At 41.0% G+C, this 17937-nt stretch overlaps 1 protein-coding gene across 1 annotated transcript; it reads right to left on the reverse strand.

Annotated features, from left to right (window-relative positions):
* Window positions 1–59: 59 nt before the first annotated feature.
* On the reverse strand, window positions 60–15729 carry LOC112144579 (laminin subunit beta-3). The gene is made up of 22 exons (XM_024269156.2): window positions 15466–15729; window positions 13824–13978; window positions 10609–10723; window positions 10436–10509; window positions 10172–10363; window positions 9035–9098; window positions 8793–8965; window positions 8167–8287; window positions 7345–7533; window positions 7111–7266; window positions 6816–7009; window positions 6449–6545; window positions 5929–6295; window positions 5620–5780; window positions 5330–5541; window positions 3876–4082; window positions 3656–3800; window positions 3366–3573; window positions 3074–3215; window positions 2516–2692; window positions 1427–1580; window positions 60–1258 (listed from the first exon to the last, which is right to left on the reverse strand). The coding sequence occupies exons 1-22, from the start codon at window positions 15488–15490 to the stop codon at window positions 1119–1121; spliced, it is 3468 nt and encodes a 1155-aa protein (XP_024124924.1). The 5' UTR covers window positions 15491–15729; the 3' UTR covers window positions 60–1118.
* Between the last annotated feature and the right edge of the window lie 2208 nt (window positions 15730–17937).

The raw sequence follows: 17937 nt of genomic DNA on the forward strand, positions 1-17937 counted from the left end.
AGTATTACATTTAGGTGTAGAGTAACAACTAAATTCTTCTTTAATCTAAATTTCAAGTCTACAATATCAAATCAACTTTATTTATAAAGCACTTTAATAGCCAAACTGCCACAAAGCTTTTTATAATAAAACACCAAGAACACTAATAGAAAAAAATCAGCAAAAAACAAATAAACTCTCATGGAAGGTTGAAAGCTTGGCTGTAAAAACGGGTTTTAAGCTTAGTTTCTAAAATGGACAGAGTATATATAGATAGTATGTAAAAAGTAAACTTCAAGTATACTGCCTCAGACTAAGTACTTGTCATACACTTAAATATACTACTTTTTACAAATCAGTCAACAGGCAGATATAAAGATAAATCACCTCAGAATATTCTTTAAGGAAAACCTAACTCTAGCTGTCTTTACTTTATGAGCTTCTTTATGTATTAAATATTTTAATTTAAGGAGTCCATCAAAACCTTTTAAAAGAAACAAATGTATCAATCTGATTACTATATCATTTAAAAGGTTCTCAGTTTGACAGCATTTGTGTTCAAGGTCTTTTGTGCTAAAAACCTGAAATTATTATGACCACAGGAACCTTGACGGGCTGACCCAAACGCCATGGCAAGAATTTAGAGTTCAGAAATTCATCATCTTTCAGTAAAACATCTAAAATATACTGAACTAAATACTACAGTGTTATTATAAAGAGCCATAATGGTCTGAGGATATGTCGTAAGGTAAGTAAAAAATAAATCACTATGCAGGGTCTAAAAGGAGCAATAACCGTGCCCATCCTTTGTGTGCATGGATGGACACCGTTTTTTAATGAAAATAAAAAAAAAGCATTATCAGAAAGAATAAAGGTCAGGTGGAGGCGGAGCCAGATGCATTGGGATGTAATAAAGTGCTTTACAATGAAATGTAAATGTTTGACTCATGAGAAACAGTTTTGTCCATATGAGTTTAAACTCAAAAAATACTTTAAATATTTCACACAATAACAGAATAAAAAAAATAATTTGGACATTAAAATAACCAGATGTGTCAGAGAAACCAGAAAACAGCAGAGCATGCTTTCATAGTTCGTTCTACCACAACATCTATGATGAGCTGCACGGATGGAGGCTCTCAGCCCCGACACTTCCTCAAGTCGTGAGCTTTCTTCCTCAGTTGTGTCAGGAGATCTTGGACTCTGGCATTGAGTCCTTCAAGCTTGCTGGACTTCTGAAGAACTTCATCCTGCAGCTCTCTGAGGGAATCTGCTTTTCCTGGAGAAACAAGAGGACAATCATTGTTCTGATTGGACTCTGACTCAAACTTTGTGAAAACTACATTGATCATGTCTGAGTCACAGTTGAAGCAAACACAAATGCTGCTTGTTTGAGTTTAAGGGAAAATCAGGAAAACAACAAAAGACAATTTTTTTTAAATCTTACCATCCAGAGACTTCATTATCATTTCTGTTGTGTTTGTCAAAGCTGCAGCGTCCTCCTTCAGTTTGGCGAGCCGATCCTCTGCTGACCCTGCTGTGGTTCCAGGGGACGCTTCTTTTTTGAGGCGATCCAGCTGTTTCTCCAAGTTTAGCAGATCCTACAGATGTGAACGAGAGGAAGACACTTATAAGTTCAAAGCTAACGTTTCTGCTTTGCACCAGCAGACGTGAAGTTCTGTTTTCTAAAAAATGAATATGATTTATTTGGTTACAAGTCGGAGTTTATGAAAAAAGAACTGAAGAGTAAAAACAAAAGAGGTCAACTTCTCAAACTTAAATCTTATCTAAAGGTTCCAAGTTTCTTATACTCCCTTTGGCATCATAAAAAAAATAATAGCTTAACTGTCATTTAAAAGTCTGCTTTGTTTTAATCCTCAATGACTCAGAGAGGAACAGAAGTTGTCTCTGAATTTCAAGATCTCCTTTACGGGTGGATCACGAAACATGAAGGCATTACAGAAAAACATTAAGAAGTCTGACAATTCTCTGCCTTATTTGTAAACAAACCATCAATGCTTCAAGTTATATTTTAATACTACAAAAAAAAAATAATACTTGCATTTGATCAGAACAGAACTGGATTACATAACTAAGCAAAACTGTAAAATGAAGAAGCTAAGTAGTGGTGGGATTATAAATGTGCTTCTTCCCACTCCTTTAACTCTAACCCTCATTTTCAATAAAACAAACTCTACTTGACTTTCCTCAATAATTACAATATTTAATTAATCAAATGTGACATGAGTGCGTCTTTGTTTTTTGTTTTCTATTTTCTAATTAGTCCATTTTATTACTTCTGTAATGAGTTTGAAATATTAGTGTGTTTTGTCCTGTATTTTTGACTTTCTACTGACTTTATTATCGTTTTTTCTTCTAGAAATGATAGCCTGGTGTTTTTGCTGCTAAAGGAGATGATAAAGGAGGAAGCAGAGAATCTCCTTTTCCTTTTCGAAGATGACCCTTCCAGGTCATTTCCCTCAGTAAGGACGCCTTAGTCAGCAAGATGGACTTGGGTTTAGCCCCGCCCACTCACCTGATCTGCAGCGGTCGCCTCCTCTTCAGCTTTAGTTGCCTTTTCTTCAGCATCCTGGGCCTGCTGGTCTGCATCCAGCAGCAGAGCCTTCAGATTTTCCAGCTGTGGTTTCATTGGTTTCATCAGTGCTGATGCTTCGTCCAGGACCTTCTCTGCTGGACTCAACAGGTTTTCAGACTAGGAAAAGACAGAAAACTAATTTCGTCTAACAGAACCAAATGCTAAAGAAGTTGCACAAGGAAGAGGACAATGCTGAAAACGGAAATATGGTTCAGAATATTTCTGGTTTTCTGACATAATCAGCATCATTTTAGCTCACCACTACCATTTAGTTCAAGAAATTTGAACCTGAATTATATTTAAAGCAGCACTTAAAACACAAGTGAGCCCCAGAAAGATCAGTCATATCAAGAACTTTGTAATTTTACAAATGTTTACAATGTTCAGCTATAGTCTCTCTGCTGAACTGCAGGTTTTAAGCAAACATATTTCATTTCAGAAGTTGTAGGTCCTTCTAGTTCTTTGTTATTTGGTGAAATGTATCCCCGTTCTGCCTACCAGACTCAGATTGCTGCTCAGGCTATCGATGAGATCGTTGACATCCTGCAGTTTGTCCTCCAGGTCAGAGAGGGCGCCCTCAGTATTACTGAATCCTTTTAGCAGCTCATTCACATCAGCTTTCACTCCCAGTGCAACATCTCTGCACATGAAACAAACGAAAAACATTTGACATTTTTATTTTAGTTAGAAATAAGGCGGATACCACGGCAGGCCCTGACAGCCCAAACTAGTGGTGATTCATGCTAAAACATCTACATCTTTTAGATGTACTGGTGAGGTGGAGTATTACCTGGTGTCCTGAGCGTCCTGCAGCAGCCTCCTGGCCATTTCCAGCTGAGGCTCCGCCTCCTTCAGCACTGCTGTGCTGTTTGGTAGATTTGCTGCCAGATCCTTCAGCTGATCCAGCTTCTTCGTCAGATCAGCGATGCTCAGAGGCAACTTGGCTGCCAGAACCCAGTCACTCACCTCCTGGATTTGGTTCAGGTTGGAGGTCGGGTCTAGATTCACATAAAGTTAAACTTCAGTGTCTACAGCCCTATTCCCAGAATTCCTTTGGGTGGACCTGTGAATTTACTGTACCTGACAGGAAGTTCTTGAGCTCCCTCACTAATCCACGTGTAACATTCAGGTCTTCTTCAAACACATCTCTGGCCTGCTTTATTTTATCAGACAGTTGCTCAGCAGACTGTCTCACTTTTTTGGTTTTCTCCTGTGTTTTTTGGAGCTGTGACAGAAAAATGTATGTTTGGAACCAGGGAAATGATGAAAACCACGAGAGGACGATCTCTTCTCTCCCTACCTTCTCTGCTGCCTCTGTGATGTTCTTGTTCAGCCTCCCCAGTCGCTCTTTAACATCCTCAGCATCAGCATTCGCCCTGCGACTTAGAGGAAGAGCACCAACACATTCTGCTGCCTTTTCACAGGGCGGGGCGCCCTCTGGAGGACACAGATCCTCTCCTGGGCACTGGAGGGGGGTGCAGGGCTCTGATCGAGAACTGCCACACACCTGAGAAATGAAGCCCCAAGTCTTGAACATGCAAGATGACAATCGGAAGATTTTCTCTCAAGTTGTTTGATTTTCAAATTGAGGAATTTCCAGGAGACAAAAGATAAAACACAAATAACAGTATGACATCTGGAAACAGAAAGTCCAGCATTGATGATGGAGAAAGCCTCCTGACTTCTTCATTTCTGCCTTAAAATTCTATCCAGCTCTCCAGATTATTTCATTTTAATGTTATTAATGGCCCGATGTTATCTTGGACTTATTTCTAACTTGTGTAATTTGAACAAAATATATTTTTATGGAGAATAAAATATTGAAAGTTATTTAAAGTTTAAGTTGATTTATTCTGGAATAATATTTCTGCCTTTTTATTTTTCATAAACCTGTTAAAAAGGTTTTAAAGTTTTAAAAATTGGCATTTACTACAATTTTTTAGGCAATTTTGGAGTTTAGCTAATATTTCAGCTACATGCTAGCTGTTTTGGCTGATTTAGGCTTTTTTAAAGTTTTTTTAAGGCTGTTTTGGAGTTAGGCTAATATTTACACGCTAGCTGCTAATTTGGGCATTTCCAGTTTTTAAGGATATTTTGAAGTTTAGCATTTTTTTTTCAGCTACATGCTGCTAGCTGTTTTGGCTAACCTAAGTTTTTTTAAGACTAATTTGGCATTTAGTTAATACTTTAGCTGGCTATCAACTTCAGCGTTTAAAGCTATCAATATCAGCATCTTCAGCTATCAGCTTCAGCATTTTTAGTTATCATTTCAGCATCTTCAGCTATCAGCACTAGCATCTTTGGTGGCCAAATTCAACTTTCAGCATTCACACTAGCATTATCACAGGTAATGATATATATCTAGTTCATTATTATGTTAAAAAGTTACAGTTTTAAAGTTTTAAACATTTGATTTTAGAGCGTTCAATAATGTTTATCCTGTTTGGCCCGCGACCTAAAGTGTTTTTGTAGATACAGGGTGTGTCTGAAGCTCATGAAAACTCATATGCACAAAGAAAACATGCAAAAAACATAAAGGATCCATTTTGAATCAGGAACCTTCTTGCAGTGAAGAAATTGTTTTTATCTCCCTCAAGGACCACGTCATGAGCATGCCAAATTTGGTGACATTTGATGCCATTTCCTGAAGATGAAGACTGCTGTTATGCAACAACCAAGGAAATACTGCATGTTGGAATCAAACTGACCAGAAGGGGGCGCTACTACACATTTCATTGTTTGTTCTACTAGTACCTGTTTGGCAGTGGGGGTGAGGTTTGGCTGTGAGGCCATGCTGTGGTTGAGTTTCCCCAGGTCTCTGGTGTTGGTAGGCTGAACTTGACCCTGAAGGTCTTTGGCTTCCTGTCTGATGGCGGCCGCCTCCTGCAGCGTGGTTCTGGTGTCGTTCACCTTCTCTGCCGCCTCAGTAGACTCGTCGTAGGCCTTCCTGATGGCATCAAACGCCCCTGCACAACACACCTTGAAGTCAGCATAACTGAAAGCTCCGCATGTGCAGCAAAATCCTTTTCTGAGCTGTTCCTGACCCGTGTTGTCAGAGCTGATGGAGTTCTCCAAGCCGGCTTTTTTGGCCTTGTAGATCAGAGTCAGGCGGTTGAGGAGATCCTGAAGTTTGTCTAATTCTGAAGCCAAGTCAGGAGTTTTCTCGATGGACGGAAGAGTTCCGTTAGCCTGATCCAACTGCTTTCTATGAGTCAGAAAAGAAAACCAATTTGATTAAAGACATTCAAATTACAAGAAATCTTCCTGACAGCTCTGGAAAATCTCTTAAGCAGACAAATGTTTTCACGTTTTTTCAAATTCAGGCAGAAACATGAAATCCGGCTACTCCTCACCTGAGCTCCTCCAGCTGAGACAGAGTGTCTTTGACCTCTGAAACACTTCCAGGTGGAAGAGAGACCGAGCTCCTGATTCGGTCCAGCTGGTCCTCCAGGGCCAGAATGAGAGGGTCCAGAGGAGCACCTGTCCCAGGGCGGGAGAGGAGGCTGTTGGAGAGTCTCTCCAGTGCCAGGCTCATGGTTCTCAGCTGCTCGTCCAGGGAGAAGAAGCAGGAGGGACACTCTTTACAGGCTGGGAAAGAGTTGCAGTGTCCCCGACTGCAGGAGTCACAGCGAGCGCCGGTGACGCCGGGCCGACACTGACACGCCCCCGTCTGCTTATCACAGCCTCCAGGAAGGGAGCCCTCAGTGTCACAGCGACACCCTGCGATGCAAACACAACCAAGCAGATGAGAAGCGGAGGAGGTCCCTGAGGTTTGGATTTTGTGTTTGAGCAGTCTCCTGATTGCCTGAATTAAATTTCTGACAGCTGCTCTGCCTCATGACATGAATGCAGGAATCAAAGATCTGGACTCACGCCGGCAACCTGTCAGGGGGTCTCCGTAGGAACCTTCTGGACACTCTGTGCACGTTCGGCCTCCGAAGCCCGGCCGGCACCGACACTGACCGGTCACCTGCAAGAAAAACCAGCACAAGTCAGAACACATACACAAAAATGAAAACGTGATCAGGTCTGAACACTCTCAGGAGCTGTTTCTTCAGCCTGTCAACCATCTTTCATCTGTATTCCCTGTGATGAAGTCAGACAGAAGGTGACAGAACTTTTCCTGACACATTTTTGCTGCATCTTTAGAGCGAGCCTCCTCAGTCTGACTGAGATCGACCTCACAGCCTCCACAGTCAGACACGTAAAGTCTCCAGACTGTTTGGTCAGAGATGCTTACCTGGTCACAGGTGTCACTGGTTGAGCTGGTGGGGTCGCAGCCACAGGGCTCGCAGCGTTTTGACAGGGCCGGCTTCCAATATCCGTCGGAGCACAGGTCACACGTTCTGCCCTGAAAGTGGGGTCGGCAGGGACACTGACCGGTCACGGGGTCACACACGCCTGAGATGGAGCCGTCTGGAGAACAGGAACATGCTGGAGAGCAGGGTAAAAGCAAAATATTAGTGAGTAAATTCAAGACTTTTCATGCAAAAACCCCCAAATCAGTGATGGCTAATAGGGTGAGAAGGACTCACGGTTGCAGCCTGCAGGATTTGACGCGCTCAGACCATAAAACCCTGTTTTGCAGCGATCACAGCGGGGGCCCTCCACCTTCTCTTTGCAGCGACAGGAGTCAAGGCTGTCCTCACACAGACCCCCATCCACTGTCCCATCAGCGCTGCAGGAACAGCCTGTGGGGGGGGGGACCACACAGCAGACACTCAGTTGGCTGAAGAGCCTTTGGGGTCATGCAGCTCATCTTCACTTACGTATGCATGCGTCAGGACGGTCCATCCGGCTGCGGGGGTTCGGCTGGTACCCCGGGGCGCAGCGGTCACAGTTCGGCCCGGTGGTGTGGTGCATGCAGTTGTCACACACTCCACCACTGCGCCGCCCGCTGGACTCGAATAGTGCCCAGTCGAAGTGGCAGCTCTGCGCGTGGTTGTTGCACTCACACCCTGAAGGGGACAGAGGCGTTCAAGGACATGTAAAAAACAGGAAACTACAGCTTAGGCCTTCATGTAGACTATCAACTGTTAGAAAATTAATTTCTGCTCAACATTGTTCCACCTTTCTACCAAATATGAGCTCACACATGAAATCAGGAGTCTGTCTTTTATAGAGCTTCAGAAAAACAAAAGTTCTATTCTATTCTATTCAGTAATAGATAAATGTTGATGTGACATAGCATTTTAAGATATTTCTGACCATTTTTTGGGAATGTTTTTCCCAGTATATGTTTTTTTTTAAACTTTACCATCTTGATGTATCCAAAACTCAACACTTTTGGCCTAATTTTTGAGTTCTTGTATCATAGTTTATATTTGCCAGATACGTCTCGTATCTGAATCTGGCTTTATGTTGTATTCCTTCCTGTTTCATCTGCACAGGTCTGAGAGGAGCCGCTGTTCCTTCCTGCCTGTTAATCTAGAAAAGCTTATTAAACCATTTCCAAACCGTTTGGACTCCTTCCGATTTAATCCAGTTGCCCAAACTTGTGCTAAGATAAAAAAAACGCGGTTTCTTCACAATCACGAACGTTAAGCAGATTTGACCAAACTGGACAAACAGATGCACGTGAGTGATGTTACGTTTGCAGGCGTGCGTGTTTCCGTCCTCAGCAGCCCTCCAGGGCAGGTCGTTGTAGAGGTCAGCGCAGCGCTCACAGTTCAGACCCGCCGTGTTGTGCTGGCAGTCGCACTGAGGGCTCACCTGCAGACACAACAGAGGAGCCGATTCTCAAAGCCTCTGGCATAAGATCACATGTATCCAGCTGATGCCTTTGCAAACGTAAACCAAGTTTGTTGTGAAACTTTGAATGGAATGATGTTTATTCTAAAACCTGAGCATGTAGTCTTCCTCATATGGCCTTATAACCCATGAATGCTAAAAAATAATATGTTTCTGCTAAATGACCATGAAATAAAAGATATAATTTTATAGTTAGGTTTGTCTATTTATTCTAATATTTTATCTTCCAGTTTCAAAACTACTTTTTGAAAGGATACATGAATAAGTTTTTCTTTTTACCAATAATTGTAGTCTTACAGTTTGTGGATTAACCTTGAGGGTAAAAAATTGCTCCAGGATGGCAACTAAATAAATTAAAAAATGTACACTAAGCAACAGGCATCCATTAAAATAATTATTTTTAATTTACAATTGCGCGTCAAAATAAACGACCTATACCCAGATCTTTGAGGGTACCTAGACTCACCTGTACGGCGCTGTCCTGCGGCACACAGCGGTTGGCGTGCCCGTGACACATGCAGCTGCCCATCACTCTCATCTCCTTGAGGGCGTAGAACTGGCTCAGACCCCTCCCTGGCAGCTGAGGCACATCGCCCAGCTCGGTCAGCTTCACCCTGAGCCCCGTTAACCCCGACGTCGCTGCAGACAGCACCTGTCAGTCAGCCTCAGTTCACCTGAATGACAGCAGTCACATGTCGGCACACTTACCTTCAACCTTCTGACTGTGGGAGGCTGGGGCAAACATGTACTGACGCAGAGGGCTGAAGTCAATCTGTAACAAAACATCCCACTTTTATACATCAGTCTGATAGACTCTGGTTGGTCAAAATGAGTCTAACAGAGCGGAGTCAGGGTGTACCACAGGGTTCTATACTTGGTCCAATCATGTTCAGCCTTTAAATAAATCTAAAAGTAACATTATTGTAATGAACACAGAATGCATTTCAACTATTAAGCTGCTGATAATAAAGAATACTAATCAATTTAACTAGGAAATTAAATTTTTTTATACAAGAATTATAGATTAGAAGGCTTTCCTAATTTTTAATTTTCTTTTCCTGAACTCAGATAAAGCAGAGATTGTTGCCAGATTCTTGTTTAAACTGAAATTTTCCCTTACTTTCCACACCGAAGAGTTTTCTTCTGAATCATTTCTTAATTATTAGTGCAGATTTTATGTTTGCAGTCACTAAATCATCTCTTTTTTAATTTATTTTTTAATAGAGATGCTCCATTGCTTTTAGGTTTGTCTGTTTGCTGTTTTGTTATTTTATTAAGTTTGGTTCTGCAGGAAGTTGGCCAGTTTCTTCCCCATAATAAAATTTGCAATGAAAATTATCCAATTAATCTGTCAGTCACTTTAAGTAACAGTGATCGGGATAGGTTCCAGCAACCCAGTGACTGCAAAAGGGATATAGCGTGTTACGGAAATGAATGAATGAACATTAATTTGTAATTTTTTAACTAATCTTGACAGATATTTAAAAAAATCACTTTTTTCTTGAATTCTGGTGAAGCATTTTGAGGTTTTCCTGGTTGTGCAGTAATAGTGTAAATTTCATTTTTCTAAATTTTCTCATGTCTGCATGTTTTTTCAGGACTGTGGGCTCAGGCTCTTGAACCTGTAAGTTCTGATTGACAAAGGGGATCTTCAAAGAAAGAAGACTTCATTTGTGTGAGCATCTGTTTCTCCAGTTAAGACAAGAATTAGAGTATGTTTATTATGTTTCTGTCTGCCTTCAAAAATGAAAACTTGTTTGATTAATTCTGACTTTTTTTCTAACTTTTCAGTGGAAACTGAGTCCAAACTGAAAGAGCTGCTGAAGTAGAGCAGAAGGAACTCACTGTCTGCTCCTGGTTCGGGTTGGCTCCGTTTGGCTTCAGGGGATGGCAGTATGTGTGCTCCAGTTTGAGAGGAGCCGACGTGGGAATGCTGGGAAAAGATCTCTGACAGTCTGTTGCTAAGTACAGAACCGGCTGCCATGTCTGGCCGTGATCCAGGGTCCTCTCGATGACCAGGGCGCCGGGACGAGGACCCTACAGATGCAGAGAGCAGAAGAGTGAAGCCACATGTCTGAGGAACACACTGATGATTGTAGGCTGTCATACCTTGAAGCTGAGCACCAAGCTGTCCAGCTGGAACAGACTGTTGAGGTCCAGCTGAAGGTTAACTGGAGTCACTCCTGAATAAAGCAAAAACAGCATCAGAAATGATTCTACATACCAGAAGGAACCCTGTCAGAACCATAGCTGCCTCCACAATTCTGTCTCGTGAATCTCACCTTTCCTGGACTGCCACCATCTCTCTGGTCCAGAAGTTGACAGGACATCCTGGACGGTGTGGGCCAACTGACCATTGGGGTTCCTGGAGTCGCACGGGCAGCACTTGATCCTCCTCTGTGAGTAACAAACAGACATTTGTTACTTCAGCAGAATAAATATAATCCTCTCTGTGATGAATACCACAAACTGAGCAGCACAAACTTCACTTCAGTAAGAGGACGGTCCTGTACTAGAGTCGGTTTCATCTGCAGACACCTCACACATGTTCTATAGCACCTTTAAAAAAATCAACCAATGTTCAGCGGGTTCAGGACCAGTAGGAGGGTCAGAAACACACAAATCTTAGCGAGCCTGAAGAATTGATGAGGACACAGATCCAGATCCAGATCTGAACGGATCCCCTTCTCCATCTACGTCAAAGAAGGAAGCAAAATTCTGTAGAACCGTTGATCCAAACATAAAAATCCAGATCTTTAAATGAGGAGCATACATGACAAACCTGGAGAACTTCAGTCACTTTCGTTTATATATTAACAGACAAATCAGAACACCTCTTACGCCACAAATATTTTCTCGCTCTCATCCTAAACGACTAAACCCAGAGAATGGGTTTTAGTTTCACAATACCACCACTAACCAGCAGGAGTCTCTGATGAAGCCAAGAAGATCTCCTGTGGAATCTTGAAAGGAAGTGATTTTCTTAAGGGAGTAGTTCTACTGTGGGTAACGCCTACAAAATCAGGAGAGCCCTGATGCAGCAGGGGGCGGGGCCTCAGAGAGGATCTTCAAAGATGATGTAAGAGCAAAAAAGCAGGTGTGATGTTTGATGCTGATCTTCTGCTGCTCTAAGACCAGAAGCTCTGATGAGTTTGAGTCTCTTTTTTGGTCCGGGTTAAGCTGAATGCTCTGCTGCAATGTTGCATCTCTGAATGACGTGACATGGAGCCACAGCAAAGTCAGCAGCTCCAGCCTGAGCACAGTCACCTGAGCAGCTTTTATGTCCTGACTGTAAAAGGAGTGAACCTTATCTAATCTGCGGCATGAAGGCCGTCCTCGTCAAAGACTCTTCGTCACTTTCTCCGTCTGCCAGCCACCTGATGCGTGTCAGGGACTTTCATCTCAGCCCACTGATACATGCGGGTGAAAAGTGACTCCACGTGGAATCTGCATCCTTCGGGCACACCTCCAGAGCCAGACGTGCAAACACAGTCTGTTTGCTCTCATTGGTGCCAACTGGCTGGATGTGCTACAGGTCCACATGGGGGTGTAAAGTCTGCGGTGGGCACACAATAAGTACACTCCTCTAAGTTTATGTGAGGTGTTGCTGGTTGAAGAATCCTCTGGTTATAGTTTAACTCACTGTTGTAACAGCTGAGCACATAAATACATAACGTGCGTTGTGGCTGATTCTGAACTGGTCCATTAGTGTTTGGGCCCAACGCAATAAAGTTTAACCACTTTGGCACAAATGTTTGTTGTTGGCACCCATTATAACACAGGCCTCAAACTCTAGGCCTCGAGGGCCGGTTTAATACATGTTTTCCAAATACCTGCCATTGAAGCTTCTCATTGGCTAAACACACCTGATCCAGGTAATCAGCTGCAGACGAGGCAGGATTTCTTAAAAACCAACAGGATTTTGTCTGTTAAGTCGGAGACTGCTGCCCTACATTCATTAAATTGCATCAGAGAAAGGAAAACATTTTTGAAAATGTAAGGTCCAGTATTATTCACAGTGACCTAGCTTAAGACTCTGGAAACAAACAGGAACCGCATACTGTCTCAATGGTATTTACTCTGAATTAAAAACAACAAAAAACAGCGTTCCTGTGAAAAATAATGTTAAAAAAATGCCTTTTTCCCGCTTTTTTATGAATATTAATTAAAAAACAGATAATGTCCACCCTGAGACTGGAAGGTCATGAGCTCAAATCCAGACCGAGTCATACCAAAGACCTAAAAATGGAGCCCAGTGCCTCCATGCTTGACACTCAGTATGAACTGCTGTCCTAGGTATGTTGACAAGACACTTTATTTTTCCAATGATTTTAGATTTTCAGTGGTGTTCATGGCAGACATAAAATCCTGTCATGGGATGGATAACACATCAATATAAGGCTGAGGTCATCTGAACCCATAGGATAGTTCAAGGGTTAAGGGGTTGGATTCGGGGGGGGGCTTAAACCACCAAATGGTTCACACTTCAGCTGTGTCTGCAGCTCACCACTCCCCAAGGGGATGAGTCAAATGCGGAGAAGAGATTTCACACACATAGGTGTGTGACAATAAATGGGACTTTAACTTTGACAAGACCAGGTTGGGTTCATAGACTTCCAAATATAACATGATGGATGTTTAAATGTTTCTATAAAGTAAATGTTTGTAAAAATCTGTTATTTCATGTGAAATTGGAAAATGCACAATTTGTGTTTTAGAAGGGATATGCTGCTCTGCTTCGAAAACACTTGAATCTTTGCTCACACGACACTCAGATCATTTTGATGCTTCACTAGGCTTCAGCGTTTTGCTATGAAGGTAGAATTGCAAACATAGAAAAGGAAGAAATCACCAGTCTATAAAAAACTAGTGTTAAAAATAAGCAGGAAGGAAAACTGAAAGATTTCTCATGTTTGTGTTTCCATCAGAGCAGCAGTTTCTCCAAATATCTTCCAAACTCCTTCTGCATACAGAAACCATCCTCATTTTTCAGCTGTATGTTTTCTTTTTATTCTATAATTAAATCTATACTTTAGCAGCAGCTGCTGTTTGTGTTTGAAATTTAGAGGATCATTTTCTGTTCATTTAGTTGATGCAAATGTTTCACTTTTAAACTTGAAAATTCCAGAAGCATGCAAAAGGTTAAGGTTAAACAGGCTCAAATGTTTACTAAGAAGTTGAAATTGTATCATTTACATTAATTAATATAGTCAAAATCTTTGTAATTCCAACATGAGACATCATGTTGCATCACGGCAGCCTGCCTGCTGCTGCGTGCACGGCCTTTGCTCTTCAGGAGCTGCTCTGCTGAGCCAGGAGATGGATGTGGACGCTTTTGCAAGCGTTGGTCGAAAGTACAGTTTCAACACAATTTTTCTGGCTCTAAAATTCAACAGTTTCGCCACCAGACCTCTGCTTGTGGTAACCTCCTGCAGAGCGTCACGGCTGTCTGCTTAGCTTTCATTTTCTCTGAAGCTGTTTTTTTCTGAGAAGATACCTGTTGGTAGAGTGTGCAGAAGACCTCAGACTCAGCGAGACCACAGGTGGAGGACGCTCGCAGCTGCTGAACCCGGCCCAGCAGCAGGTCCTGGCTGGGGGGGTAACACGCCCCAAGAGAGCAGTCGGTCTGTGCCCGACATGCTGCAGAAATGACTGTAGAGACGAGAGCAGTGTTACAAAAGGAGACGAAAGACTTCTCACTTTGGTAAAGTTCTGCAAGACGAGAGGTTCACATCCAGTTTAACAACTAGCTCTTGATGAAACCACCCTGGACGACTGACAAAGATGAGCCAGGACAGAGGTCAGCGCCTCCTGACCTTTGCCGAGATAGTCTGGTTAGAAATATCATTTCATAAAGACGGCATTCTGAAAGTTTTGCAATGATTTTAGGAGGACAGTTTCTTTCAAAGTTTAGCTTCTACAGGAGATTCAACAAGACATTTGCTCAGTTAGAACAAAATATTTAACTGAGTGTTTTTTTTTAATGGATTTTAAATGAAATTTAATCTAATAAATGCCTGGTTTCTACTCAGGTGAGACTTGAATTACAATTTTATTTTCTTAAACAATTAAATAGATGTTATCCATAATCCTATTCCTCCTTATCACACTGGAAAAAAAAACCTTCTGGACATTTGGAGTAAAAAAAATCCCAACACATATTGTTTTACATGTTTGTAAAAGGAATACATATAAACGATTTATTATATGATATATGTAAAAATGAGAAATTTTTAATCAAAGGCTTTTTTTTTCTTTCTGAGGTCCCTTACTTCTACCTAAACCTTAAAAGACCATATAGTGCGGGACTATCCAGTACTATGGATTTTAATGTAATTTGTTTACAACTTCTTTTTTTTTTACAGTAAATATGATGTAACCCATTTGCCAAAGTAAAAACCTAATAAATATAAATATTTTACAAAGACTATTTGTGAACTCGCTCTGTTCTACTGGGGAAACTTGGATGATTTATATAAAAAATATGCAAATACATTTTGTTTCAAATGAAAAATAGTTTAAATGCAATGCATTGTGGTCTATATTTGCCAAACTAGTGAGCATCAATCCACAGAAGTGTTTCGCAGAGAGTTCTGGGAAATTGCCAGATTCTGGAATTGTCGAATTTGGTCAGAAATTGGCAAACGCCCCATGTCTTGTTCTAAGTAATGGGTATTGAGGGAATTTGGGCACAACTAGAGTCCGAATTATTTCTGATGAACAAGAAAAATGAGACCTATGATCGATTTTTCATAATCAATAACTCACAAGTCAGCTTTTTTGATAAATGATTAATGATCAATAAATAACCCCACATCATCAACACTCCACCTCCTTGCTTCTCAGCTTATGAGTGCTTTCTTTTAGTCTTCTATCTGAGCTCTTGTGGACAAAAAAAAATTATTTTCTTCTTGCGACTAATCTTTTTTCTATAGAATCACAAAAGTCACATTATTTTAATGAGGTAGTAAAGTTCTCATATTGCTGTAAAGCAGATTAACAAATATCAGTAAGATGTGAGGAGTAAGAAAAATCACGGCAGCTTCCATCTGGAATGAATGCTCCCGATTTACAAAATCAACAATCCAAACATTTATGCAGTAAAAACAATAAAAAAATAGAAGTTCATCTGCTCTTACCAGCCAGAAGTAAAAGCGTTTTCATGCTGTTCTCCTTTCAAGTCTTAAAAAAACAGATCCAGACTCCGCTGAGAGTACTTCTGTGGAGTGAATTCTGCTCTTCTGACTGCAGTCGTCTTTATAGACATCGTCTCACCTGGACAGAATGATACAGAGTGTGTCAGAGTCACACCCAGCAGCTCCCCACCCTTCACCCATGAATTCAAACACTCTCAGACATGCAGACACCAGAGCAACAAACGACCAGCCCAGGATCCAACACAGGAAGCTGAAGCTCTCTCATCTGACAGACCTGATTCTGATGTTTTCACCCTCGGACGACCCAGAGCAGCATCTGCAGAGGACACCATTTTCCAGAGATCTTCCTGGAAAGCCCATGAAGAATCTTCTTCACCAGAAGATCCAACCTGCAGTCTGGAACTTTTGAGAGCAACAAGTGTGTGCTGAAAACAAAACCACAGGAATGAGCGAACACAGTCACACACATCTGGGCTCAGCAGAACGATTCAGGCAGAAATTATTCATTTGAAACTGGAGAAAGTTATCCACAACTCAAATAAGGGCATAAATGCGATTAAAATGTGGTTTTAACTGATTTGGAGTTGTTTTTTCAGCTCCACCTTGACAAGAAATTATATCACAGCACCCAAATGTTCACCAAACGAGGAAAACAAAGTTCAGTTGTTGGGAAGGGCGGGTCCAATAATTACCTTTAGGTCAAATTTCCTGGCTCACGTTTGATAGCAGTTTTATCTAACATATAAAAAAGACAGAAGGGTTTATACAATTTAAAATAATCTTCAATGTAACTTCAAAAATTGCTTTATTTTCCTCCTGTTTTGATGGAATCAATCTGATTGAATGGAGTTTTCTTATGGAAAAGACTCAATTTTCTGTAATTTTTTAAGCAATTTATTAACAAACTACAATGTCCTTTCATGTTAGTTAAGGTTTGCAGATTGAAGGTCTGCCATCCAAAAGGGCATGATCAAACTTTGATCCACACATCCAACAAATCGGTGTTTACTGAGCTAATTTTAGAAGTCTATTCCAGTCAAAGTGACCCGAATTCACCCAGATTGGTAAAGGTAAACTCTAAAACTATTACTGTCAGTACTGCACTGAATTTGACTTAGTGTAGCTTAACTGGATTGTAATTGTTGCCAGTAAACTCCCACCCTCAAATAAATGTTATTTTTATAAAGTTAACTTAAGAGAAAAAAATGTTCCCTTTCGACCCTGTAGGTGTTTTGACTGACATGTTTTATGTTTCTACCACAGACATAACAAAACCAGTTATCTCTGATATCACCCACACAGATGTGTGAGTAGAGAAAAGGATTCGATGATTTGGGAATTTAGTCTCTCCATCTCACCAACTTCAGAAAATGGGCTGGTAGACGAAACAGAACTGAGAAAGATTACCCCCCAAAACACATGTATTAGAGCTCTAATTAAATCTACTGAAAACACATGTTATTCAAAAGAAATAGAGCAATAAAAAATAAAAATCTGGAAACTATGATGTTTAGTTTTGGTGTAAAGTTGAACTTTTTAACATCCTTTTCTATCAGAATTCTGGGTTTGCTTCTAATCTGGGAATGGATTTAGCTCCAGGATGAGTGAATTCAAAGTTTGTGATGTTTATTTGTCTCTTCATGTCCTAGAACTGTGTTATGGGATCAGTGTTAGTAGCCAACAGCAATAAAGTATCTTATTTACTTTTCACCAAAACATGAACGGAAAAAAACTAGGTTTCATAGTGATACGTTTACATTTTTCATGATCCACCTTGGGTCTTCTAGAGCACTATGCAGTTTTGGTTTGGTTTAATTCAATTAAATTCCATTTTATTTATATATTACAACTCAGTAGTCTCAATGGGCTTCACACCAATAACTATAAAAAGCTTAGAAGTCAGTCATAAATGATAAACAATAGCTAATTGTTAAACTAAACTAGACAGACCATGGACAGACCTGCCCTTAGACCCTCCTTCTCTGTGAGGAAAAAACTCATAGAAAAAAACAATACAATTACGAGAAAAAAGAAGAAACAGCAGGGATGCCCACATGAAGGAGGCGTCCTCTCCCAAAACTGTTAAAGAAGAATCAGCTCATCTAACGACTACATGTTTGAGGAACCCCTCAAAAACGAGATCTCAAGGGGCAGATCCTCCCATTGTTTAGAAATGTTCAATAAATAAATGTTTGAATAGTTTAGCAGATGAGCTTCTTCCAGATGGAGCTGAGAGACAGCTGGAGGCGCGAGACGAGCCAGAGGCAAGGTCCACTGGCAGGGACAGGAGCACAGAGGAGCCACCTGGAATCTGGAATCTCTGAGTCCGGCTGACAGAAGTGATTGATTTGATCAATTCAAGGCATGGGAAGGAGAATCACCACAGTCAAGATGGATTTTTTAAAATTAAATTAATTTCAATTTATGACAGCTTGAGAGTCTGTCCTTCACAAA

This window comes from Oryzias melastigma, linkage group LG5 (assembly GCF_002922805.2).
Source record: "Oryzias melastigma strain HK-1 linkage group LG5, ASM292280v2, whole genome shotgun sequence".
NCBI lineage: Eukaryota > Metazoa > Chordata > Actinopteri > Beloniformes > Adrianichthyidae > Oryzias > Oryzias melastigma.

What these genes read in the sequence shown, in the direction of transcription:
- LOC112144579 (XM_024269156.2), bottom strand. Translation starts at nt 15,490, where the DNA reads ATGAAAACGCTTTTACTTCTGGCTG. An exon ending in TCTGCACACTCTACCAACAG is followed by an intron (nt 10,724 to 13,823) that starts GTATCTTCTCAG and finishes TGTTACTCACAG; the next exon opens with AGGAGGATCAAGTGCTGCCC. An exon ending in CATCAGCTCTGACAACACGG is followed by an intron (nt 5,542 to 5,619) that starts GTCAGGAACAGC and finishes TGTGTTGTGCAG; the next exon opens with GGGCGTTTGATGCCATCAGG.